General features: G+C 36.8%; 2 protein-coding genes across 2 annotated transcripts in view; both read right to left on the reverse strand.

Moving 5' to 3' along the window:
- Positions 1-8,478, reverse strand: part of LOC131859093 (subtilisin-like protease SBT3.18) — a 31,477-nt gene extending 22,999 nt beyond the window's left edge. The window contains exon 1 of the mRNA XM_059212624.1: positions 8,186-8,478. Coding sequence (XP_059068607.1) covers positions 8,186-8,478 — 293 coding nt within the window. The remainder of the gene's footprint in view (positions 1-8,185) is intronic.
- A 4,745-nt stretch (positions 8,479-13,223) lies between these two features.
- LOC131859094 (subtilisin-like protease SBT1.5) lies at positions 13,224-15,479 on the reverse strand. Its single transcript, XM_059212625.1, has one exon. The coding sequence runs from the start codon at positions 15,477-15,479 to the stop codon at positions 13,224-13,226; it is 2,256 nt and encodes a 751-aa protein (XP_059068608.1).
- Positions 15,480-27,615: the final 12,136 nt, after the last annotated feature.

Raw genomic sequence — 27,615 nt, forward strand, 5'->3', positions numbered from 1 at the left:
TCATAGGATGTGGGGCATATTTCGGATTCAAAAAATGTTATATTGTTGAAAGTTATGAGTGTTTTTCAATCAGTCTACAAATTAGGGGGGAGAGAGAGAGAGAGAGAGAGAGAGAGAGAGAGAGAGAGAGAGAGAGAGAGAGAGAGAGAGAGAGAGAGAGAGAGAGAGAGAGAGAGAGAGAGAGAGAGGGGAGAGATAGAGAGATTAGGAGAGGGAGAGAGAGATTAGAGGGGAGAGAGAGAGGGGGGGAAGCAAGAGAGAGATATTAGGGGAGAGGGAGGGATAAAGGGAGCGAAGAGAGAGAGAGGGAGGGGGAAGGGGTAATATTGTGTCCTATGACCCCTTAGAACACCATATGACCCCTTAGGTGTAAATTTTTTGTAAACAGTATTGGCGCTGCTTTTTATATTATAATAATGGTTCACCTTGCCACCTTATGACACACTATGACCAATTAGGACACCATATGGTGTCGTTAAGGGTCATATGGTGTCCTAAGGGATCATGGGGTACCATATGACCCCTAAGGACAACATATGACCCTTTATGACACCATATTGGGTCGTTATGGGTCTTATGGTGTCCTAAGGGGTCATATTGTGTCTTATGACCCCATAGGACACCATATGACCCCTTACGACACCAAATTGTGTTGTTATGGGTCATATTATGTTCTAAGGGGTCATATTGTGTCATATGAGCCCTTAAGACACCATATGACCCCTGAGGACACAATATAACCCTTTACAACAATATACGATGTTGTTATGGGTCATATGACCCCTTATGACACCATATGGTGTCGTTAGGGGTCATATGATGTCCTACGGGGTCATAGAATACCATATGACCCCTAAGGACAATATATGACACCATATTGGGTTGTTATGGGTCCTATGGTGTCTTAAGGGGTCATATTGTGTCTCAAGGGGTCATATGGTGTCTTAAGGGGTCATATGACACAATATAACCCATAACGACACCAAATTATGTCGTTATGGGTCATATTGTGTCATATGATCCCTTAAGACACCATATGACCCCTTGAGACACAATATGACCCTTTACGACACTATACGGTGTTGTTGTGGGTCATATTGTGTCTAACAAAGTCATATTGGGTCCTATGTCCCCTTAAGACAACATATGATGCCTTACGACACAAAATTGTGTTGTTATGGGTCATATTGTGTCCTGAGGGGTCATATCATGTCATATGACCCCTTAAGACACCATATGACACCTAAGGACACAATATGACCCCTTATGACACTATATTAGGTCATTATGGGTCCTAAGGGGTCATATGACTAGTCTCCCCTAATATCTCTCTCTCTCTCTCCCCCTCTCCCCTAATCTTTCTCTCTCTCTCCCTTTCCCCTAATATCTCTCTCCCTCTCCCCTAATCTCTCTCTCTCTTTCCCCCCTAATCTCTCTCTCTCTCTCTCTCTCGCCCCCTCTCCCCTAATATTTCTCTCTCTCCCTTTCCCCTAATCTCTCTCTCTCTCTCTCTCTCTCTCTCCCTCTCCCCTAATCTCTCTCCCCTTCCTCGTCCCCCCTCTCTTCCCTAATCTCTCTCTCTCTCCCCCTCTCTCCTAATCTCTCTCTCTCTCTCTCTCTCTCTCTCTCTCTCTCTCTCTCTCTCTCTCTCTCTCTCTCTCTAAAATATGAGTACTCAAATCGGATATTTGATTATATCAGATATCTGATTTCTGCCACTGCCATTAATGTGGCAACAAAAAAAAATGGCGGCAATGGGAATTATTTTTGGAACCCCAAATTTATGCATTAAAATCTGATATCCGATTATATCGGATATCTAATTTCTTTAAAAAAAAAAGAGCCTTGTGGGCCATTTTGTGGAGTAAATTTTGTAAACCTTCACACACTATGTCAAGTGAATGTATTGCCATTCAGAAATGACAATATCTACCATCATCTTCAACCATGCAGAGAATGCAGTGAAAAATGCAGTGAGAAGAGCTTTAATCAATATGCGTCTTTCTTCAAAGTTATCCTTGTAGACATTGCAAAGAAACTGGTAAGTTTCATAATTAGACAATCTTGTACGTCTTAAAAATGTTTCAAATGATCTATTTATAATTTGACAAAATAATCTCTATTAAGTGTTATAATTTGTATCTTGTAGCACATTCATTTCACATAAAAAGGTTGCTTATTTTGGTCTTCATTTATACACAGGCATTGCTCTACGTAAGGTTTTCTCTTAGGATATGAGGATGTTTGATGTAGAGAAGTGGGATGTTGTATTTGTATATGGATGTGAATTGATGTAGCTTTGTTATGATGATATACAATTTCCAATGAGCAAACTGGTTTAGTTATATTGATGATATACAATGTATCTATATGTGAGTACATTGGTGTAGTTGTATTGATAATGATGAAAAATCATGTTTGCATATTCGTTCATGGATGTCACATGAAAGTGTAATCGTAATTATGTGTATACAATACATGGAAATATAAATGATCAATATGTGTCTGTAGTGTATTGCTTGTTTATCTATATTTTTTCATTGAACGAGTCTGACGATTTTTTCATCTACTAAAAAAATGTTACCCTAATAAAACTATAGGGATTCATTAAAAACCAAGATAGGCTTTTGTAGGGACCCCTCTCGTGGCCCTGTAGGTTCAAACAGATCATTTGCAAGTGCCATATATTATGAGTTAGGGCCCGTCAAAGTTTTACAATTTTTAGCACTTAGGGCACTCAAGGGACGATGGCGGTAGGGTATGACCCCGAGTGTTTGACCGAGTGGGGGGGGGGCAGAAATAGGAGCATGCATAGGGTAAGAATTCCTAACTAGACATGTCAGAACCAATGGTTCCTGATCACAATGAGAAAAATGAGAAATTAGTCATGCGACAATATTTGATTGAATGAGATTGACAATATTTTCATCAACTAAAAAAACACTTCCCTAATAAAATTGTAGTGAATTTTGAAAAACTGAGATAGACTTTTGTAGGGACCCCTCTCATGGTCACATAGGTTCAAACAGATCATTCGTAGGTGCCATGGTTTCTGAGTTAGGGTCAAACAAAGTTTGAAAATTTTTAGCACTTAAGGCACTCAAGGGACAATGTCGGTGGGGTATGACCCCAAGCGTTCGATCGAGTGGGGAGGAAAAATAGGAGAATGCATAGGGTAATAATGCCTAATTGGACATGTTGGAACCGATGGTTCATGACCATGATGAGAAAAATGAGAAATTGGTCACGCGACAACATTTGATTGAATAAGACTAACGATTTTTTCACCAATTGAAAAAAAAATTCCCTAATAAAATCATAGGGAATATTGAAACACCAAGATAGGCTTTTGTAGGGACACCTATTGTGGCCTCATAGGTGCCACAAATTCCGAGTTAGGGCCCGTCAAAGTTTGGCAATTTTTAGCACTTAGGGTGCTCAAGGGACAATGCCAATAGGGTATGACCTCGAGTGTTTGACCGAGTAGGGGGGGGAATAAGAGAATGCATAGGGAAATAATGCCTAACTGGACATGTCAGAACTGATGGTTCGTGATCATGATGAGAAAAATGAGAAATTGGCCATGTGACAACATTTGATTGAATAAGATTGACGAATTTTTCACCAACTGAAAAAATGTTGCCTTAATTAAACCATAGGGAATCTTGAAAAAACAAGATAGGATTTTGTAGGGACCCCTCTTGTGGCCCCATAGGTTCAAACAGATCTTTTGTAGGTACCGCAAATTTTGATTTAGGGCCTATCAGAGTTTGACAATTTTTAGCACTTAGGACGCTTAAGGGACGACGTGAGTAGGGTATGAACCTGAGCATTCGACCGAGTGTGGGGGGGAGGGGGGGGAATAGGAGCATCCATAGGGTAAGAATGGCTAAATAGACTTGTCAGAACTGATGGTTTGTGATGATGATGAGAAAAATGAAAAATTGGCCACGCGACAACATTTGATTGAATGAGTGATGATTTTTTCACCAACTGAAAAAAAGCTACCCTAATTAAACCGTATGAAATATTGAATTGTATTGTTCATTAAATAACCATTATTAACCATTGTTAATTATTGGATTGAAGATTAAAGTTTAAAATGATAACACCATGCACACATTAGAAACAATTTATATGATCAAATATCTTTTATATATATGAAAATGTCAAATGATTACAGGTCTATGTCCATACACAAATATGGCATGAACGCCAACTCAAATAAAATGTATGTCTATATACTTGAATGTATGTCCATATCAAAATCGATCCTCTTCACTGCACTACTCGGCTCTGAAGTCCATCATGCACAAGAAAAATTAAACCATGATTAAGGTTATTTAACATAAAAATGAACTATAATTGAACTCTTCTTCTTCTTCTTCTTCTTCTTCTTCTTCTTCTTCTTCTTATTCTTCTTCTTCTTCTTCTTTCTAGATGTGTATAATCATTTTAAGTTATTTAAGCTATTCATTCAATCATATTTGCATTCAATTACCTTTCCCTTGTCTCTAGATGCACTACCAGATCCCAAACTGCACAGCCCCACACTCACGCTACTTGTGCCCTACAAGAGTAAAATAAGATATGCATGCAAGTTACTACATAATGTAATTAATGTCAATCTAAATGATGAGCATGCATGTATAATAAAATACAAACAACTAGGTGCAATAATATATGTACTATAAAGTTATCAAGGCCAAATGAAATGGCCATCAAGGTGCCCTCCTAGATTTGCGTCAACTCCTCCTCTGTCATCAACTATTAAATAGACCATGTAAATAAACATTAGTACTTAATATTATCTAGATTATAAATATTCATTTAAAATATAAAATGAATTATGAAAATACAAATCTTACCACTACATCATCAACGTATGATGAAGGTGCCTCCTCGCCTCTAGCATGTGAGGACTCTCTAGGGTATCCTCCAGTCCGTGTTATAACATCTGGTGCATCGTGCATCTCATGCACCTCATAATCTGTAGTGTGTGCAGGAGGATCAACAGGTTGTCCAATTGGACCCAAGTGTAGGTTCCCACACATGACACAACTATGGGGCACGCAAATGTGTGGAGCCAAGGAGGACATGTTAGTGCCACTGGATGCACTGCTACCATAAAGAGAAGGATGAGCTATTGTCCCATCCTGAGAAACTAAAAGGATACTGAAAGAGTGAATAGCCGATATGGTTCGTGACACCACCTCACAGATGATATCTTGATGTTGCACTAGAGGTGGGGGATCAATAGGAGGTGGGGGGACATATGGGCCTTGGACTACTCTGACTGTCGTAGGTCTATCTTGGAGCATACCTAAACCTACACCTTGGAAAGGATGGATGTCAAAGTAGTTCACATGTTTTCCTAAAACAAACTCAGCATACAATTTTTTGATGAAGTAGAAGGGGACATCAATATTTTAGTTGGGTGGTTTATCAAAAACCATCCACCAATGATCCCAATTTTTTTTTTCACAATATCATCATTTGTGCATCATTTAATAGAAAGTTTTTTTTTTCGGGCTCTACGGGTTGACTAATGTGGGGATTCACAAACAATGCGGCAATATCGGCTTTAAATATCTCGAGATCCTTGATCTACTTATAGGACAAGCCATCTGCATATTTTTCCCTCATAGAATCTCACCACAAAAGAGCGGCATTGAGCTCCTCAGTGCTGATTTCTATACTCTTTATGGTGGACGCAAGGGGATCAAACATTGGATTCAAGCGAGGGATCCTATGATAGACATCTGCAATCCCCCTCAATTGGTTCAAATTCTGTGCAATTAAACCCTGAATTGAGGGGGGGTTTGGCAAATGAGGGTTTTGTGTAGGAGGGCTTGGTTGTTGCGGTTGTGGTTGATCAATGCTTTCACTATCATCCCCCATTTTAAACCTAATTGAATGTAAACAATTGAATTTAGTTAACAAATTTGAATAATTTTGAATTTGATTTTTAAAAACCTAGTTTTCATGAAAAAAACATATTTTGAATGAAAAAACAAATAAATATTTTTAAAAATGCAAAAATTTGAATGAAAATGATGAAAAACAATAAAAGTCCTACCTTTTATTGGATTTTTTTGCAAATTTGGGTCACAAAATTGGATATCGGGTCCAACTAGATATCAGATTTTCTTGAATTCGTGTAGCCTTTGGGTAAAAAATAACCCACGAGCTATCACAGACCTCTTTTATTGTCTGAGAAAAATCGGATATCTGATAATATCCGATTTTTATAGTTAAATTATTTTAAAATAACAATATATTATATAATATAATATTATATAATACATAATATATAATATATTATTATATTATATTATATAATATATTATTATATTATATTATATAATATATTATTATATTATATTATATAATATATAATTTATTTTTTAATTTAAAATTACTTATAAAACTCAGATATCCGATTTGCCTAGGTGTTTACCATCCCAAGGTGTACTCACACCCAGACCAAGCAAAAACTCAACATGGATTTTTTGCATTTTTAGGCAGGTGGAAAAGGCTATTTTTTTGACATCGCCAATTTTTGGCCCCCCATGATCCTGCACTAACCCTCTACAATTCCAAGAATGTAGCTTAATTAAAAGATGTTATATTATTCTTCTCAATTCAAGAGATACACTTGCAACTCATATGAAGATATAGTAGCTGAGAGTGGAGAATAGTGCCAAACAATAAAATCCTTAAAGTAGTTAGAGCTAAAACATTTTATATGAAATTTTAAACAACCACAAATGCTCATGAAATCATGAAATGAAATAGTGACCATTTTTATCATAATGGTAAAACTTACATATATTGCTTTCATTTATGTTCGAACTTGTTTTATGTATATATGTATTGATATTTTGTTGGGATTTTTGTGTTACTATAGGTCTTTACAATGATAACTGATTTGGATAAATGTTTTGAATCTCATTATATGGCTTGACTAGGCCCCATTATACCTTTGATTCATGATCATGAAATTTCTTCTAGCTTTGTAGATTCCATGTCTTATATGAAATTTAAATAGTTTTCATGATAGCCTAATTTATTGCCAAATAATGACCTTTGAATCCCTAAGAATTTTTTTGGTTATAATGTTTACTTATAAAGGCTACAACCATATTACTTAAGTTAATCATTTATACGGATACACTGAATGATTACTAATATTTTTATTTTAAACATTATCTATAGATGCATGTGAATATTATATTTTAAAGTAAACTCCAGAGACACATAAAACTAATCTAGACAATGATGTGTTTGATTAAGGAAAAAATAAGTTTTGAAGGGACCCCAAAACCCTGAGTACAAAGAGCTACAAATAAAAAATACATAGCCAACAAACATCTCAATCACAAAAAAAAAAATAAGAAGATAGAGGTCTAAAATATTGAGGAAACAAAAGAAAATATAAAACCTAACATATTATATTGAGGGCTTCAACAACCTTAGCTTCCATTTAATCCAAATTTAGAGCAATGTTCAACAAATCTTGCATTTCAAACTTTTCTTGCTCCATACTCTTCTTGAGATGTTCATAGGTTCAAGTTAATTGATCTCCACCATCATCCTTAATCTTCTTACCCTTCTCACCTAGGTTGAGATCAATTACAATGTTACCCCAAGACTTCAAAGACTACACAATTTGCCAATGATTTAGAAGAGGTTTAACCTGTTATGTACTGGTTTAAATGGTTCTATAGCTCATGTTAACCAGATTGGTGAGGTTATCATCAATTCTCTTCATCTTGGCTTCAAGAACCCCCATCCTACCTCCATAGTCTATCTTCAAGAGAGCAACATCTTTAACCACGTTTTCTAGGATAGAGAGCATTTTGTTTTTTTTCCTCATTAAAGATCACATTATCAACATGAGCCTGAGAGGTAGGTCGACCATCACCCTGATCCAAAGCCCACTTTTCTTTTGTTGGAGCACATATTGACATTAATGTGATTCATTTACAAAAACAACCATTTGGAAATCCTAAACTAGTACACTGTGACATCCCTAGAAATACCCAGAAGATAGGGGGGATTTTCAAGGTCACTCCCAAGGAAAGGGGAGTCCTTTTGTAAATTCATAGGAAAGGGAGGATGATTAATTATCTCCTCATCAGCACAATTATACAATGGAGGGGAATGAGTCGCTCCAATGCACCCTTCCCCTTCACCCATCAAATTCTCCCCTTCACCCATAAAATTTTCCCCTTTCAAATTATGGTTATCACCAGCCTCCTCAGCATCTGACTCTTCATAATCATGCACAACCTTCTTCCTTTTAACAAATATTTCTTTAACATACCTAAGAAGGGGATTCTCTTTTTTCTGCTCCTCCAAGACATACTTCATGTTATGTTCTAAGGAAGTACCACGTTCTATTTCCTGATCCCCATCCTCTAAGTCATCATTCCCCTCCCATGTATCTATCTCCATATCCTCCTTAGACTCCATGTTCATAGAGTGCGAAGGGGGAGAACCTAGATTTTTGATAAGCTAATTTGACTATTGAAGTTGTCATTTATGTTTACTCACACACATGACTTTTTTTTCTTAGAAAATAGAGGATCTCTCTTCTTTCATTGTTTCTTCTTTTATTTTCTTTATTTGATATGAGGTGTAATATTTGGTTTCCCCTTGTTAATTATTTTTATTTGTCAATTTTTTGTCATCTTGGAATAACAATAATGAAATATATAAAAATCTAACCTTTCTTATAAATAGGCGTTGTATTGGGTTTAATATATCACTCTTCTATGACTTTTGAAGTATATCATCTTGAAATTATAGTAAATTTTTTTTGAAAAATATTACACATAGCATGGGATATAATCTAACCCCAAACTACCATTACATCTACATTAATGATAGTTTTCATGCATATATGCTTGTGTGATGGTGAAAAATGGGATCGGGTAGTTTAGGACCTAACCCCACTTTCCTTTACACATTGGAATACAAAAGAGCCTAAGGAGATGATTTACTTTGACTAATTCTTGCAAGAGAGAGAGAGAGAGAGATAGAGTCAAGGAATCTCTTTAGAGTTTATATTCATTTGCTTCTTATGAAGAGGAGATATGCAAAATGTAGTGATATGATTAACTAAGCTAGAGAGATGACCTAAAGTATTGAGATGAACAAAAATATAGAAAAATGCAAAACTGAAACTAAGACACAAAGTATAGGAATGCAATCAAATTTAGATGTACACATGTCACCAAAAATTGAGCCAAAATGAGCCAAACCAAGGTGTTGGGCGCCTTGGTCCCTGATACCTAACTAAGCTAAACTTCTATAAACTAAAAAATGAGACTTTGTATTGCTAAACTAACACTGAAAACCTGAGAAATCAAAGGACTAGAGAATTGGGCACCTTGGTCCTATAAGACAAAGAGTTTCTTATGGATAGATAGTTCTGCACCTATGTGTTTTATCCTTCCCAAATATCGTGCATCCATTGGATCTTTGTACTTGCGCGTGCAACTTGGAAAATAGTGTTTGGGTGGCTATATAGGGTTTTGCCTTAGTCAAACCCCTTGTTTTGGTGTTTTCCACCTCTGAAAATAGCAAATGTAAAGTTGAAAAGTGTGTTCAAGAATCTTATGTGTGTATAAGATCCTAAATGTGCTAACATGGAAGAATTAGAGTTCTATCCTATGTTATGAGCATAAAACCCTAAATGAATGTAAATGAGAATTCTTCAAATCACAAATGCAACAATGGATCTAAAACAATAATTTAGATCTGAAAATAAGTGTTATGAAACTCATATAAAGATATGAAAATAACATGAAACCATACCAAACCCTCAGGAAGAGGTACACACCAATCGACAATTGGTTATCTACTATTATTCTTCAATATCTTCAAAGCTTCAATTGATGATGAAAATGGTTGATGAAGACTTGATAATGCTTTATTTTCTGATTGAAGACTTCATAAGAGGCTCCTTCAATTGATTGTAGATGGATCCTACAAATGAGGAAAGGAAATGTTATATGTATAAAACCCTAACTTTGTTTCTGATCATAGGCCAACCTAAAAATGATATAATTTCACACCAAGTTGGATTTAAACATTATAATACCGCCAAAACATGATCCCAAAATTTAGGGAGAAAAAGTTGTGACCATGGTGAATCACCATGGCCTGATCAACATTTTTCCAAATTTTTAGGGATGTGAGGTATCATGATTATAAATTCAACCCTAGGTGGATGAGATGATTCAAGGTGTTTAGATATGAAAAATTGAGCATTGAAAGTTGAATTAATAAAATAAAAAAGGGACACACTTAAAATTAAGGGCCCAATTTTATGATGTGTAGAGGGATGAAAGGGGACTTTATATTTAATTAAATGGATTGATTAAATTCTTAAAGAGAATTTAAAATGCAACATGCAACACATGAAGGCATGTGCTAACCTAAGCGTGGAATTGTACCACCCAATTAAGGGTGTACAATTTATGATGCTACAACTTGCATTTCAGTTTTGTTTTTGGTTATTTTCACCACTTTAGTTTCATGTCACTTCACATTCTTGACCTTTAACAAATTCCATTCTTTCTTTCCTCATGAATAAATTTATTCTCTTGTCACGGTGAGAAGGGACTATTGGTTGAGGGTGGGTTGTTAGAATATTTTCTATATATAATGCTTGTCCTTGGCATGTTCATTATGTATTTCTCATCACACCTTTCTACTAGCTAGGTAGATATTTTCCTTCCCTAGTTCGTAAATTTGATATTTCAATTTTCCCATGTTTTATTATTTGTGCTAGGGAATACTTGAATTTAGGTCATTTGGTTCATTGCTTGTTTTATTTTGATCCTTTAAATATATTTATTTTATAATTATTATATATTTTTTTTAATGCATGCCCTAGTTGTACTTTTATTTACTTATGTTTCAAATCTAAATTTTGTTCTTTTTGGCATTTTAGGAATTTTACTCTTGGTCAGGTTAGGATCTCACAATTTGTTCATTCAATGTTAGAATTTTATTGTTTTTCTTGTCGCCTTTCTTGTGGGATGTCTTCTTTAGGAATCTCAACTTCAACTTCACATACTTTGAATGTTTCAAATTTATTTTAGATTTTTTAATTGGGCCATTTATTTAGTTGAAATATTTTGGTAGTAGCTAAGATGTATCCTTGATCCCCAACTTGTAACATTTTACTTTACATATTGTTGGTTATATTTAGATACTTCTATTTAAATAACTTTTAGTATAGGTTTGATGTTATTCCCAACCTCCAATCCCCAATATCTTATATATTGTGTTATCTTTTTAAATCACATATTCAAACGTAGTATTATTTGACTATATTTTTTGTATAGACTAGGTAGTAACCCCAACTTCTTACATATTTAGTTTGGCCATATTTTGGGGGTGAAACATGTGAAAATATTTTTATTTTCCTAGTTTTGATAAAGGTTAGGGAGTACATTTGACTATCACTATCTAATATATAAGTTTTATACTCCTTTCTTTATATGACTAGTTCAATTATACTCCTTTAAAGTTCCCTTTAGTTTTGAGTTATTATATATTATTGACTATCAAACTGCAATGTTTTAAACTATTTTGACTCAATTTCTCAATCAATTTTTTCTATATTGTTCTTACATTATTGCATGTAAGGATAGGTATCTTTGATCTCTTATTCTCAACCCTCTTACATTAAATAGAAGAATATAATAGATAAAAATATTTATTTTTTAAATATGTTGGGCCTTATGGATCCAAAATACCATATGCATGATCATGATAAAGTATTGAATCCTAACTCCCTAATTTTTTTTAACTTAAACTCATGCTTAGTTGATTGTAGGAAAACTAGAAAAATTTCAATTTCATCTTAAAATGTTTCCTATTTGTTAATATATTTTAATCAAATTCCTTACACATATGATTGGTATATTTACAAATTGATTGCTCATTCAGAAATTGATTGCAATAGAACTATATGTAACAACTTTTATATTTAATTGGTGAAAAAGATGCAAGGAGTACAACCATGAAGATGAATGAAGCACAAGACCTTCTTCTATAATGTTCTCTCCATGGGATTATGTTAGAGACATTCACCTTAGACATGTGAATTTCTAGGAGCTCTAAAAAAGGGTGAACCTAGAAAGAGACAAAAGATTTGAGGTCCAGTACATAGCTTGGTTAGAATTAGTATTAGTGTCCCTTAAGTCTCCCAAGCTAGTATTGGTCAATCATCAAATTTATTATAAAAAATGGAGGAAGGTACTTGGACTCATAGGTAATTAAACTCACAAGCTAGACCATACAAGAAATCAACTTCAAATTGATCGCTAGATTATTAGGACTTCCCATAAATGTCATATGCGATGAAATTATCATGAATGAGAAATTAAATTTTTAGAAAACGCAAACAATATTAGTGAAAAACTTCATTAAAGAAAACCCATCTAAGGATTCCATCATTCTTTTGAGAATGGTTTTTGGGTTACCCCAATGTTATGGTGTTTTATCCATCGACATGCTTCTTCATGCTCTCCAGTGTGGACTTGAAATGAATTGATTTTTTAATCACTCATTAGTAATGCAATGTACGAGGAATTAGTATTTTTGTGTCGATTTCATCTACATTATTTGCTTTCTATGGAAGTTTTTTAGGCTTGACGGAGATAAGAAGATTCTATATAGTTCTAGCCATTTAAGTATGTGAACACTAATACCAATTAGAGATAAAAGAGAGCTAGAGTCATTATAATCACCTTTTCAGACAGCCTAATGTTTAAATTATCAGACAGCGTAAGGTGCAGCTTCATCGAGATAATTCGGTTTCCATGCATATATTACCTTAATGCATTTAACAGATCCTCTTTAAAGAATTTCTGTGTGAATGTGATGTAATAACCGGCTTTTAACTAAGCTTTAAGAAATTGCTGCATATAACCATCGAAAAGACGGTATAAACATCATAAATAGCTGTATGCTTTTTGTTCAAAGTGTGAGATAAAAGACACGATGCTAGTAGCTAAGCCTTACATGTTGTATCATCGACTCAAGAAATAAATACACAAACATAATCTTAAATACAAACTTTACAAACAACTTATTTGGTCTCTATTCAAAAGCATTGGCGGAAGAGATTCTGCTGCATTGAAATTTTGTCTTTAGGGGAAGCTAAAACTCACTGAATACGATCGCGGAGCTCTAAGAACTTATTGAAAGAGTGCCACCACAGGACTTTTCACCACATGCTCTTTCTTATCAACCCAACTCAAATATCCATACAAAACAAATTCGCTCACCACACCTTCCTCTACCTCCACAGTGACAGTAAAGTTGACCTTCTCAAATTTTTCTTTAAATTCCAGAACATCAGGAACCACATGTACTTTGAGTCCTTTGGGGACCTCAACGACTGCGTTATAATACGATATATCATCTCCTACATTTGTCAACGTTCTCTTGAATGTCGAAGAGGAGGAGGAAGTGGCATTCTTGTTGAATACTGCAGTGAAGGAAGGATAGTTTAGACCGTCAGAACCCAAGTCGAGGCCGCTGGAACACGAAACAGGTGCTCCAGTGATTGATTGAATTTGCTGAGTGGTGTAATTAAGACTACAGAGATAGTTGACGTAGTCCTCCACGCTCAGGTCGTAGACAAGTCCAGGATCCATGGCTTTATTAGGATCGACGTGGCCTGCACCCATATCAAAGGGCGTTGCAGCGCTGCCGTTGAAGCCGATGTCGATAATGGCATTGTTGGAATTGTCATGCGTGTAAGAAGTGGTCATTAGAGCAGACTTGATCATCGCAGGACTCCACTCACTGTGAACGGCTTTCATCAGAACCACGAGCCCGGCCACATGGGGACATGACATTGAAGTGCCAGAGACAATGGCATATTTGTCTCCAATAGTTGTGTTTGGAAGCCACGCTGCCAAAATATTTACCCCAGGAGCTGTGACATCGGGTTTCAGAATATTTTGGCTTGGTGGATACGGCCCTCGAGAGGTAAAAGACGCTATCGCAGGTGCAGGCTTCACACCTAGCAACGTCAGACCCAACTGCATTTCCACTACGGGATTTGACGTTGAAGAAACATATTTCACTAGAGCTGCTCCATCTTCCGCATTCAAGACGACTCTGGGCAAAAGGTTGGTAGGAAAAGACATAGCAGGAACATTCGGCGACACTACAACCACTCCTCGGGCTCCTGCAGCTAACAAAACTGGAATAAGCGAAAAGCTCATATTTTTGCACAACAGCACCGTCCCGTTCACTATGACAGGATCGAATGGTCTTAGACATGCAGGGTCTCCGCTTTCGTAAATGAGTTTGCTCTCAGATAGGTGATAGCTCCTATTTTGGTTAGTGTAGAAAGAGGAGCCTTTGGTGATGCTACCATCGCCCAATTTCAAAATAGCTCCAAAGTCTCTATCGATCGTGCTGGCACCTATTGTGAAAATCCATGGGGCTCCGTTGTGCATAATTCCGCGTTGCCCACTGTTGCCTGCAGAGCATACCACAACAACACCTTTCTTTATAGCCGCTAAGGCTCCAATGGCTATAGCATCTTGGAAATAGGGAGGCGAGAGGTAGCCAAATGACATAGACATTACATCAACTCCATCACTAATTGCAGTCTCCATTGCAGCCAATGCATCAGATCCTGTACTGCCGTTGATCCATATGACCTTGTACATTGCAACTCGCGCCGCGGGAGCCACACCACGTGCTTTGCCAGGAGCATAACCGTAGAAATCAACATCTTCCACATAGTTACCTCCTGCAGTAGACGACGTGTGACTTCCATGGCCTTCGAAGTCTCTTGGAGAATCGTAGTCGGCATCAAGGCTGAGCTTCCCGGACATGGCCATCAAGCCTTTGTTGAAGTAGCGCGCTCCTATCAGCTTTTTGTTGCAGAGGGAGGAGTCGAAGTCTGTACCGTTTTGGCAAATCCCCTTCCATCTCGCAGGGACTGGTCCCATTCCATCATCATGGAAACTCTGGCTCTCCGGCCAAATTCCAGTATCCAGCATTCCCACAATTATGTCTTGCCCAAATCGGGACTCTGGCAAAATACCCTTCTCAGGACTGAGTTCAAGAAATTCCGTGGAATGTGTGGTATCCATGGTTGCCAATGAATCTGGAAATGATGATAGATGACCGGGCATCTCCTCGAGCATATCCAGCTGCGACTGTGTTAGCATGGCGCTGAAGCCATGCATTACAGTATCGTAAGTGTAAAGATACAAATCCTCCTCCTCTATGTTCTGCTGGTCCTTTACTCCTTTCACAGATGAAAGAATCCATGTATACCAGTGAACATGAGTAGGGAATTCTCTAGGCATAGCAGACTTATCCATATGGACTATATAGACTGAGGAAGGTTCCATATATTCTACACCCAGAACATAACCAGCCATGAACAAGGCTAAAAGAACAAATGAAACGCTCCTAACATCCATCTCTCTGCAGATCTAGTAGATGGTTTCGAACTGTAATCCTCGTGATTAAATAGGTAACAGGCGACCTTATTGTTACGGTCTAGTGAATGGGTTACTATCATTCTAACAGCATTTCGTTCGCTGTAACACGCTAGCATTAATAATATTTCATATGCGTTCAAACTCAATTTCCTTGATTTGATTTACGTTGAATGCTGATGCATCACCCACCAATTTCAGTCCAAGTATTCCAAGACGATGAACACAAGGCCAGCTCATGTGATGGTTGCCCATATCAGCATCTAATCATAAGTTTATCAGGTTATTGCATACAAAACAACCGCTAGACATTGATTTGAAGCTCCTGCACCAGTTTTTAACTCTCATTAGATTCCAATTGGGAATATTTTTGATAACCCAGCACATCAATTGAAAGGAACATTTGGATAGCGGTTTAGTACTTCAGCCGCTTCATTTCAGAAGATACTTCGAGTATGGAATGCGACGAAAACCGGCATGCTCGAGGTTTCGCTTGCATTTGATAATTCCTTTTATTGGCGAAGCATCTTATTATATATTTGTCGATTTGCCCTTTTGTCCTAATCGCGTATTGCACTAATCTGAAAATGAGGAGAAACGGTACGTCCATTTTCATGACGGTGTGCTGGCACATTGGCTCTTAGGATCATTGCATAATATAAGATACAAGAAAATCCTTAAAATTATGAAGCTTTTAAAATTATTAAAATGTTTGATCATTTAACACGGTGATATTTAAATAGAATATTATTTTACAATCTTAATTTGTTTTAAATTTTAAATATGATTTTAATATTTTTTTTTGTCATAAAATTTTTTAATTATTTTTAAAAATTCTAATTATATATTATAATCTAGAAGATTTCAAATTTTGAATTCCATTAGTAAGAGACATTGCTTCAAAGTATTGCTTACTCTTATCTCTTTTTAATATCTTTCAATTTCTCTCACACTCATATGTATTAATTAATAACATCCACATATTTCATTGTTTATTGATTAAAGATAAATATTTTAGAAGAAAGCGTTTGGCGGAGCTCTACAACCAAGGGCACACACGAACGGTCCTTGGCTGCAGGTCGGCTCTCTGCCCGGGGGTTCCCAGACCTAGTGGGAGGCCCCCGCATTTACTCTACTCGTGCCTCCATTAATGGAGAAGGAACCTGACGACGATGGGACTAATACCTACAAGGCCTCCAACAATGGCAGAAAAACTTTCAGTCAAGCCGTTCAAGGGCTCCGCACGACCTTTCTAGACGAAGCGAGGTTCAAACCAGAGGCGACCCAAGATGCAGCAGCAACCCAAAATCACGAAGAAGGTGAGGTTGCCTCAGCTCCAAGAGTCATCATTAAACCTAATTCCTCTATGACTGAATGTATTTCTAAAGAGATTGCTAGGCTTAGGGATTCTGCGATTTTTTTAGCAGCCCTTGATGTAGATAAAATACCATCTAGACAATATCTTAATAAATGGTTTCAAGATACTTGGTGTATTAAATTTGGAATTTTGTTTTCGTTCTGTAGAATGTTGCAAAAAGGGCTATTTCTTATTTTCTTTAATGATAAAGAAATGCAGAGGAAGGTTGTAGAGAAACAATTTTGGAGTATACGTAAGGCCTATTTTAGGGCCGTTCCTTGGACCCCTCTTGCATGTTGGCACTCTCCAACCCTAAATGGGTAGTTATTAAAAATGTCCCCCCATTTTTATGGAACTGTATTTCTAAAATCACGGAACCACTTGGAAAAGTTATTAAAATTGACTCCTCGGCTGCTTTACTACCCCATATGGATGCAAGGGTTCTCATTGCCTTCAACCCTAGAGTAACCTTTCCCTCTGGAATTGACATTTGTATTGAAAACCAGCTATTCTCATCCCCCCTAAAATATTTAGGAGGGATTAATGCATGTCATAGATGTAAAAGAAGTGGCCACTACCTCAAAAACTACCCACTGATGGTGAAGAAAAATGGTACCTCCTTCAAGAAGACCTCCAGTAGAAACCGCCTTCACCCAGATTTGGAAGAAGCTAAAAAGAATGATCCTATTCCCTCTGAATCCCTACCTCTCGACCCATCCTCCCAACCTAGTGTTGTTGAATTAATACCCTCATCTGATCCTACTCCCCCTTTTTCTCAAACACAAACCCACCCCTGCCCTTCCAGTTCTCCTCCCTTAATTGTCGAATCTATACTCAAGTACTAGTTGGCATTAAAAGAAGCTAATGTGGCTACCAGTGAATCTAAATCATTGGAACCAGATAATAACAAAATCTCCACTAATACGGGTGGACCCAAGAAGCAAAATGCTCAGCAAATTGTCCTTGAAAAGTTGAAAATGGCTACAGAACATAGAAAACAGCTTGAATTAACATTAATTAACCAAAAGAAGGATATTGATTCATGTACCATACCCTTCCTCCAAGAGTTGATCGGAGGGGAAGATGGTGATACTCATGTTACCACCAGTGCTACCAAGATGGTTAATCACTCCCCTCATGGACCTAAAGATAAGATAAATGACCCCTTCAGGGATATGAGCATCCCTCATATTGAAAATACTCCATTGGAGACTAAGGATGGAGGGGATACAAAACCACACCCCAACAATCATCCTGAAAGGACCTCTGATATCACTGATGGGGAGGTGGGGCCTACCACTTCTCCTTTTGACCAAACCCTAGAGAAAGGGCATGGTACTGAACCTGGGTTGCAGTCGGATGAAACTGCGACTAGCAATAATGAAAGGGAGACTTCATTTTCCCCTGACCCTAGAACCTTTGAGGTTGGAGCTAAGGATGGGGGAGAAGAGCTAGCTGGTAATAAAACAAAAAAAAAGGAGGAAAAGATCTCCTAAGGTAAATAAAGACAATACAACTAGGAAAGAGTCTTTGGGACCTGATCAGCTCTCTGAACTCAAGAAGAAGAGAGGTAGACCAATATCAACTATGGCCTTTGATGCCAGCCATCTTTCTAAACCTGAGGAATGGCCCAAATTTAGGGGACAATCCTGAAGCAACCTCTTAATGATGAAAACCGTCTCATGGAACATCAGGGGATTAGAGGCCCCTTACAGGAAATATGTGGTCAAAAGATTTCTAAATATGCACAAGGAAATTGATTGCCTTATGCTCCAAGAACTAAAATCAGTGGGATTCTCTCTAGAAATTGGGATAAAATCCATATGGAGGGAGGCCACCCCCTTCTTCACCAATCACCCTAAGGGAAAGGGTGGAGCTGCAATATTGTTAAATCCTAAATGGACGAATAAAGTTGTCAAATGGGCGCAATCCCCTTGTGATAGGGCAGTATGGGTAATCATACAAAATGAAAGTACTACATTTGGTCTCTGCTCAAACTATGCATCTAATGACTATCAAGAAAGGGGGGAGATGTGGGAATGGATTGCTAAATTAGAAGACATCCCCTGGCTCTTGGGAGGGGACTTTAACATGGTAATCAATGCACAAGATAAAAAAGGAGGAACAAGGTGGAATGGAAAGATGCGGAGAGAATACACTAGGAGAGGATTGTTAACAAAATGAGATTGACTGACCCAATAGCAAGTAATAAAGGTGAGCACAATTCTATATGGTACACCTAGTGTAACCACCAACAGTACAATAAGAGGGTCTATTGTAGACTAGATAGATTCTACTTGAACAAGGATTTTTTTGAAATTATTAAAAATAAGGAGGGTGTTCAGTATGCTGTCATACCATATACACTATTTGATCATCACCCCATTATGATTGGGTTAAAGATAACTAATTGTAAAATGGCCCTACCAAGCCCTAGCTCGAATTTTAGAATGAACACTAGCCTGCTAAAGGATGGTGATCTAAAATGTGCAATGTACCTGGTCGAAATGTATAACAAATATGGAAACAGCCAGTTGACAAACATTGATAGATGGAATCAAAATATTACAACTTGGACCTCACTTTGTCAAGTGGTAGGTAAAAAGAAAGCTAAAGATGCCAGAGCATTTGAGATGCAATTGCACAGTGCCTTACAAATGGCAGAATCTGAACTTCAAGAGGATCCGGAAAATGTAACACTCACCAGCCAACTAATCAAGGCCAAAAATGACCTTAGAAGGCTACAAAACTAGAAAATCAAAGGATGGAGAACAAGGGCTAAGCTAAACTGGTTAGATACTGGGGATCGAGGATCTAAGTTTTTCTTCCAGATGCTCAAAATGAAACAAGCAAGAGAGAAAATAGACACCATATGGGAAGAGAATAAGAACCTCTCTAAGCCAAATGAGATTCTAGAGTGCTTTGCTCAGTTTTACAAGCAATTATTCTCTGCAGAACCAGTTAAGGAAGAGCAGGATAATGTAAGAAAATTAGTCATGTCTTTAGTCCCCAAACTCCTTGAGGAAGAAGATAGCAGGATGCTTGAAATAACTATTTCTAAAGAAGAAATCAAAGAAGCTAGAGTGGCCCTCAATAATGACAAATCCCTTGGCCCTGATGGATTCCCAGTGGAATTCTACAAAGAAAATATTGAATGGATTGTGGATGATCTTTATGCTCTATACTTTGAGGCTATTCACATTGGGTCCCTGGGAGAAAACATAAACCAAGGTCTTATCAAGCTCATTCCTAAAGAGGGTGACAAAACCCTAGTTAAGAACTGGAGACCCATTACACTGTTAAATGTGTCATACAAGATTTTAGAAAAATTGATAGCAAGCAGATTGGAAAAAATCTTACCTAAGATTATCAGTACTACACAAACACGGTTTGTCAAAGGATGATATATACTAGAGAACTTAATCACATGTTGGGAATCACACCATTGGGCAAAAGAATCAAGGTAGAATGGAGCTATGTTACTCGTAGACTTCGAGAAAGCTTATGACAGAATAGAATGGGAATATATTATTCAGATGCTCCATTCACTAGGATTCCCCCCTGGGTTCTGCAAACTGGTCAAAACACTATTATGTGATGCTCTGTTGAAGTGAATGGGATGAGATCCCCAAAATTTGCACTAACCAGATCTATAAGGCAAAGATGCCCCCTAGCCCCAGCCCTATTTGTCCTAGTTGCTGATGCATTGTTCTACCTACTTAAAGACACCTCTATCACTCCTCCTGTCAGGGGCATATCATTACCTAATAAAAAGGAAATATGTAATGTCCAATTTGCTGATGATACTGAAATTTTAATTAAACTTGATGAAGAGAACCTTGCTACTCTGCTAAAAAATATAGATATATTTTGCCTAGCCTCTGGAAGTAAGATAGCTATGCACAAATCTAACCTACTTGGCTAGGATGATAGCCCCCCAAACTGGCTCTCAAAATTCTCTCTCAACTGGTTGGGCCGTACTCATATTGTAAAATATCTAGGCATCCCATTCTTTGTCCTTCCAAATTTAAAAGAAATGTGGGAATGGGTAAGGAATAAGATAGAGAAGAAGCTCTCTAAATGGAATAGGAACTATCTGTCTCTAGCTGGAAGATTTCAAGTCTGTCAAAAGATCTTGGCATCATATAACATCTACTTCTCCTGTACCTGGCTCTTCAAAAAATATTAATTTAATCATATCCAAAAACAGATAAGGGATTTCCTTTGGTCTAATGGAAAAGGTACCAGGAAGCAACATGCAATGAAATTGGAGTGGTGTACTATGCATAAACTCTATGGTAGGATGGGTCTAAAAGATCTCAAAATACAAGGTATTGCCCTCGCATCCAAATGGATCCTCAAGGCCATGGATGGAGATGAGTCGTGGAAAATCCTAATAAGGAATGATATTTCATCCTCAATTCCTAAGAAAGCTAATAAATGGAAGGATCTACCCATGATTGACCTTCCTCTTGGATAGATAGAGGTAGCCCCAGCTAGGTCAGGGGTCTTTAAGTCCCTATGGAAAGCTTAGGAGCAGGTGAAACACTTGGTACAATACAATGTAAATGGAAATAGACAAGGGTAGATTACCAGTGACAAATCTATATGGTGGAATCTATTTCATAATGGGAAACCATTAGTAGCTCTTCAAGGCTACTCTGCACTAAAATGGCATAATATGGGAATCAAGTATTTTGACCAGATTTTGGAGATTGACCATTTGAGAACATGGGAGGACCTGAAACTTACCTTCTCTATCCCATTTTCCCAGAGCAGAACCTATAACATCCTTAAGTCGGCCTTAGCTACTACTCTTCCCCCACCTCACCCTCCTCTCCCCCACTCTTCCATTTCTACACTTTGCTGGGTTGATGGCACACCTCTCCCCTCCCTTAAAGCCAAATGCATGTATGCATCACTCACTGAGGCAGATGCCATTTTTCTTCACCTAAACAGATGCTGGGAACTAAAATGGGAACCAAAGGAATGGAAAGATAGGTTAGGTAAATTTTGGATGACTCAAAATGAACCTAAAAAATAATTCTTTGGCTAGAGACTGTTGTTAAATAAACTCCTCATTAAAGACAAGGAGGGTAACTACCTAAATTGCAAAATTTGTAGAGTACCAGAAACTGTGAAACATATCTGTTTTGATTGTCACTTTGCAAAGGAAATATGGAACTTGTTCGGTCTTAATTTGGAAACTAATTGTGTTGAAATCATAAATGTTGTTTTAGGCTACATTAAGGGTTGTAGGAAAACTGCAAATATCTTATGGTCCTGTTTATATTTAGAAGTTCTTTGGCTCATTTGGAAATACCATAATGATTATGTCTTTAATAACAGCACCAGGCACCTTACTGAGTCTCTTAGGAGACTCATTTTTTATACTGTTTCAATGTAGGTCACTATGGTTATAAAGTTAGACTCAGAAAAGTTTGATAGATGGATAAAGGAAGGTGCCACCACTGTTTACATCAGAGAGTTGTCCCACGACTTCACATGGGAGAGAGATGAACTAGGAAAGGCCGCATTTGAGAAAGCACTCATGGCCTTCATGAGATAGATGGACCGAAGACACCTACGCATGGAGTTTTCTCGGGAGGAAGCTGACTTGTTTCATGAGCGCACCTCACACCCCCACAAGAAGGACATACTTGATGGCTGCATGGAAGTATGGAAGGATGGAAACATGGGCTGGGTGGCCTGGATCCCACCAGTGGAGGCTCTAGAATCTAAAATCTCTTTTTCATAGTCCTTTAGAACTCTCCTTTTTGGTCTTTTTTGCTCATATAATTATGATATAATTATTGTAATCATCTTCCCATAAGTGGAGGTGTTCGTGAAACTGTATATTTTTTGTGTATGCACCCTCCTACGGTGCCTTGATGTGGCTAAACTCAGACATTCCTAATGATATGTAATGACTATTTGATATCTAATCCAAAAAAAAAGAAAATTAAAAGGAATCTTGGATCTTCATGTTACTTAAAAAATCCATTTGAAAATTCTTGGTATTGTACAAATTACTTGAATGCCACTTCAAATCTTCAAAGAATATATTTTCAACACAAGCCATAAAATTTCATGTCAACATTTTGGTTCAAATCAAAAGTTAGGATTTCGAAGCTATCACTTATAGGATTGATCAAGGTGTAGTGACAAAGATTAGTTACCACAAAGAAAGCTAGACAATAACACAAACAATCATCTAATCAAGGAAATTTTTTGAGATTTAACCCATTAGTATATATTCTTAAGAAAAATTCACTAAAATTGTCCATTGTCTTCTTTGTAGATAGAACATAATGTATAAAGTTTTAAACAATTAAAAAAGCTTTTTATTATAATAGGACCACCAACCCCTACAAATCTAAGCATAATAGCTTTGCAACATAACGACTAACAAACAAGACTACCAAAATAATCTATTTGGAAAAAAAGAGGAATTAAGCACAATAAAACATCAAAGAAACAACAAAGTAGCCTCGAAAATAGATCAAGATTAGAACCAACATGGAAGATCGACAAAAAAAACATCATAAGGGAAACAACAGGCCCAAACCAAATAGTAGAAAACTTTAGTAAAGACTATTTGAATTTTCAAGCATTAAATTTAGATTTTCTTCCCATTTAGACAAACTATGAGCATGACTTTTCTTCTTTTCCTTGTTCAAAGCTTCAAAGGACCCTTTTAACATTTCAACTTTTGTTTTACCAGCTTAGTCTAGATTGTCACCATTCCCACTATATTTTTTGTTATTAGACCATTAATGGATTTAACCATTCTTCTCACAACATTTTCTAGGGTATCAATCTTTTGTTGAAATAAGCTCAAACAATCTTGCAGACTAGACAATTTCTCCTAATAGATTCCAGGCAGTCAGTAAAGTCCTAAGGAATTTCTAAAATTTCCAACCTAACTTGGAGATCTTCAATTTAAGCCACATATATTTACAATATATCATCTTTGATGGTAATATCCTCATTAGTCACTTTGTCCTAATTGCCCTCTCTTTCCTCTTTCAGACATAAGTTTTAATATTATTCAAACCTTCAAGAGCATCAAAACTAGTCTCTAAGTACATAACATATAAAGAGAAATGAAAAAAGAGAATAATTAGGTTTAATATCTAGTGGCTTGCCAAAATACTCCACCCTTTCCTCCTCGCTAGACAAAGGGCCACTAGAGTCTTCCTCCATTACCTCATTGTCAGTGCTTTTTTGGGTAGATTTAAGAGAAAAATAAATCTTAGTAGAAAGATAAATTTTAACTATCCTTGCTGATCTCCACTCTCTTCAAGTGTTAATGACCTCATCTACATTAACTCTTGATTGTTCAAAACATTGACTATTGAGTATTTTAATTATAGCATTTGGTAAAAACAACATATTTATATTAAATTTTTGTTTATATTTGGATTGTGTTTTTTATTATTAAGAAACTAGAAACATAGTAGAAATAGAAAAACAAGAAAAATAGATAGAACATCCACCCCAACTAGTTTTTGATATAGTTTTACATAACTTTGCATCTGAATGCTTGGCATGCAAAAGAGAAATTAACTTAGGATGACATTTTTTCCTCCTTTGTATAATTGTATAAGGGACAACATCAAAAATATGAATTTTTAGGAGAAGAGGGGAGACAAAACCCCTTACAATATTTCACATCACCATCTACAAAAAAAGAGGAGAAACCTACTTAATAGGATCTTTACAAACTAAAGGCAAAATAGAATTATGAGCAATAGTGTTGTTAGTCAATAAAATGGTAGGACACACACTATAACTAAGAAGAGATGACTTTGGAATGGAAGAGGGTGACACAAAGTAGTTAAAATTTGTAGGAAAATCATCAAGATCAACCATAAGGTGATTAGGACACACATTCTATCATCAAGAAGAAGAAAACAACTCGTGAGAGCCTATATGAAATATAAAGGCCAATTTTGTAGTAGAAAAAAAAATCTAAAATAAAATGAAATTCCTTCCTAATTCATCATTTGGGACCAAGATTGTCCATCTACTTCCACAAAAGTATGAGCAACAGAAAAAGTATGGGTAATTTTATTTGAAGCAATGTCAACTTTCAGGAAACTACCAAGAACAAAACTAATGGCCTCATAGGAAGAGGAACACCAAAATTCCAAGGGAAGATAAGGCACAATATCAATATATTTCTTCAAAGGATTGTAGGTAGGTGCAGTGGGGAAAAAGCAAGGCCGGGTAACTAGGACCTAATCCCACCTTAGCCAACACATTGGGAATATGAAAGAGCCTAGGGAGATAGCTCACTTTGGCTACTTCATGTGAGAAAGAGAGAGCCAAGGATTATCTCTTAGGGTTTCTATTCCTCTTGTTGTAAATGAAGATAAGATATGAAAGATTGATCAACTAGACTAGGAGATAAACAATGAAGGGTACATAAACTAAAATTGTGGAAACTTGTAGAACTAGAACTGAGATACTTGAAAGCAAAGAAGGGGAAAGAATTTGAATGTGTACCTAGTATTGAAAAATGAGTCAAAGAAAGCTGCAATTGAAGACCTACAAATCTAATGTTATGATCTTCCACCTTGCCAAATTTCACCTAAAACTGGGTAGACCAGGGTGCAGGACTAGGGTGCCCAGAGAGGACTAGTGCACCCAAAGAGGACCAATGTGCCCAGAGAGGACCAAGTTGCAGGACCAGGGCACTCAGAGAGGACTAGGGTTCTTAGGTAGGACTAGGTCATAGGACTAGGGAACCACACCCCTATCCTGATGATTTCTGCTCAAATTTAATCTTTAGAATTGTGTTTGTGTGCTCGGTCGAACCTAAAATTCACAGCGACGATCGGATCCTGTACCTACACCTGCAACTAAAAATAGGGTTCTAGGTGGCTATATAGGATTTTGCCTTAGTCAAACCCTTGTGTTGGTGATTTCCATCTTCATAGATAGTCAATTTGTATAGTGAAACAATGTGTGCAGGAATCTTGTGTGTGCAAGACCCTAGGATGAATGCAAACAATCTAGAGTAAACCCTAAATTCTTGTAATTGACAAAGTAAATTCTCTAAATCAATGATGCAAAGTGATATAAAGCATGAATGTAAATATGTAAATTGATGTAATGAATCTCATGGAAAGACATGAAAATAACATGAAACCATACCCAACCCCTGAGGGAGGGGTACAAGACAATCATCAGTCGGTGATCTCCTATAGTTCTTCAATGTCTTCAGGGCTCCTAATTGATGATTAATTCTTGATGAAATGTTGATGAATGCTTGATTATGTTGTTGAAGACTCCACATAGGCTTCTCTTTCACTACATAGAAGTCTCCTTGTGCTCCAAAAAATTGCTCTTAGATTTTTCGATCCGATTAGATCTTAGTTACATTCAAATGAAGAAAGAGAGCTCTTATGTATGAAACCCTAGATTTTAATTTTGACTTAATTTTGTCTTTAGGTCGACCTAGGAATTGAATTCCCTTCCAACCTTTTGGGGCTAACCATTATAATATCATAGAATTAATGTCTTTAGGGTCATTAGATATGATGGTATTAGAGAAAATCCCAAAGTTACAACTGATTTTGAGGTTTTTTGATATGCGAAATTGGGCCTTAAAGGTTGAAATAGGACATAATTAGGGTTTATGATTTAATGATTTATTGTATGAAGTGATGAAATATAAATTTAAATTTAATTAAATTAATTAATTAAATGCTTAAAAGAAAATTACAATGCAAGATGCAAACACACTAAGGTGGGTGCTAAACTAAGTGTAGAATTGTACCGCCCTAGGAAGGGTGTACAATTTATGACACTACAATAGGAAACAAAGGTCACATCAAAAGAGGATGTGTAACCCACATCCAGACCCCACCATCAAACATGAAATTTCTATTCTTAAAGAAGAATTAAACAAAATCACAAGAAACCCCTTGTATAGTGATAACTCTGTATCTTACCCTCAACCAAAGGAGGCCTATGTAAAAATAAAGTATTTAGATCAAAGTGAGAAGGCCATAGACAAAAAATCCTACAAATAAAACCATTAATTTGAGATAAGTTATGGCAGTCCATAAAATATTCCCAAGGATATCATAGGGGCAACAATAGAATAGGGAAGAGGCAATTAGGGACTAGGATAAAACCTCTTCTCCATAATAGAATACAAAACCTTTGTAGGATCATCCATTGCAGAACCCTTTACCATAGAAGCGAAGGATCTAGGGGAAGAATTAGCTCCAAGAAGATCCCCAATAATAGGAACAATAAAACTAGAACTAGGAAGAGAGTTAGGGGTGATCACATGCATAGTAGCCATAAAACCCCTATCCAAAATTAGAAGATCCAAATGCATTGATATGATTGGGGTGGATAGCAAAAAGCGACAAAAAGCCTAAAGTATGAATAAAATTGACCACCATAAAAATAAAAAATAGGCATTGAGCATGAAAAACCCCATGAGGAAGCCCTGATTTTACTACCAAATTTCATCTTGGGGAAGGGTCATTTGAAATGGTCTCCTGGGAAGCATAATAGGAAAGCAAGAAAGCCATGTTTTAAAAGTTTCCAACACCACATAAATAATAGGGAGGCATTGAGCATGATAAACTCCATCAAGAAGCCTCAAATTAGCCACCAAATATTAATCTAGGGAAGATCTATTTGAAATGGTCTCATGGGTAGGAGAGTAGTAAGATGAAGATATCAAGAGTGGGAGAGGGCTACTTTAAAAAATTTACATATTTGCAGTTGTGTTAT

Source organism: Cryptomeria japonica, chromosome 10 (genome assembly GCF_030272615.1).
Source record: "Cryptomeria japonica chromosome 10, Sugi_1.0, whole genome shotgun sequence".
In the NCBI taxonomy this organism is placed as follows: Eukaryota; Viridiplantae; Streptophyta; class Pinopsida; order Cupressales; family Cupressaceae; genus Cryptomeria; species Cryptomeria japonica.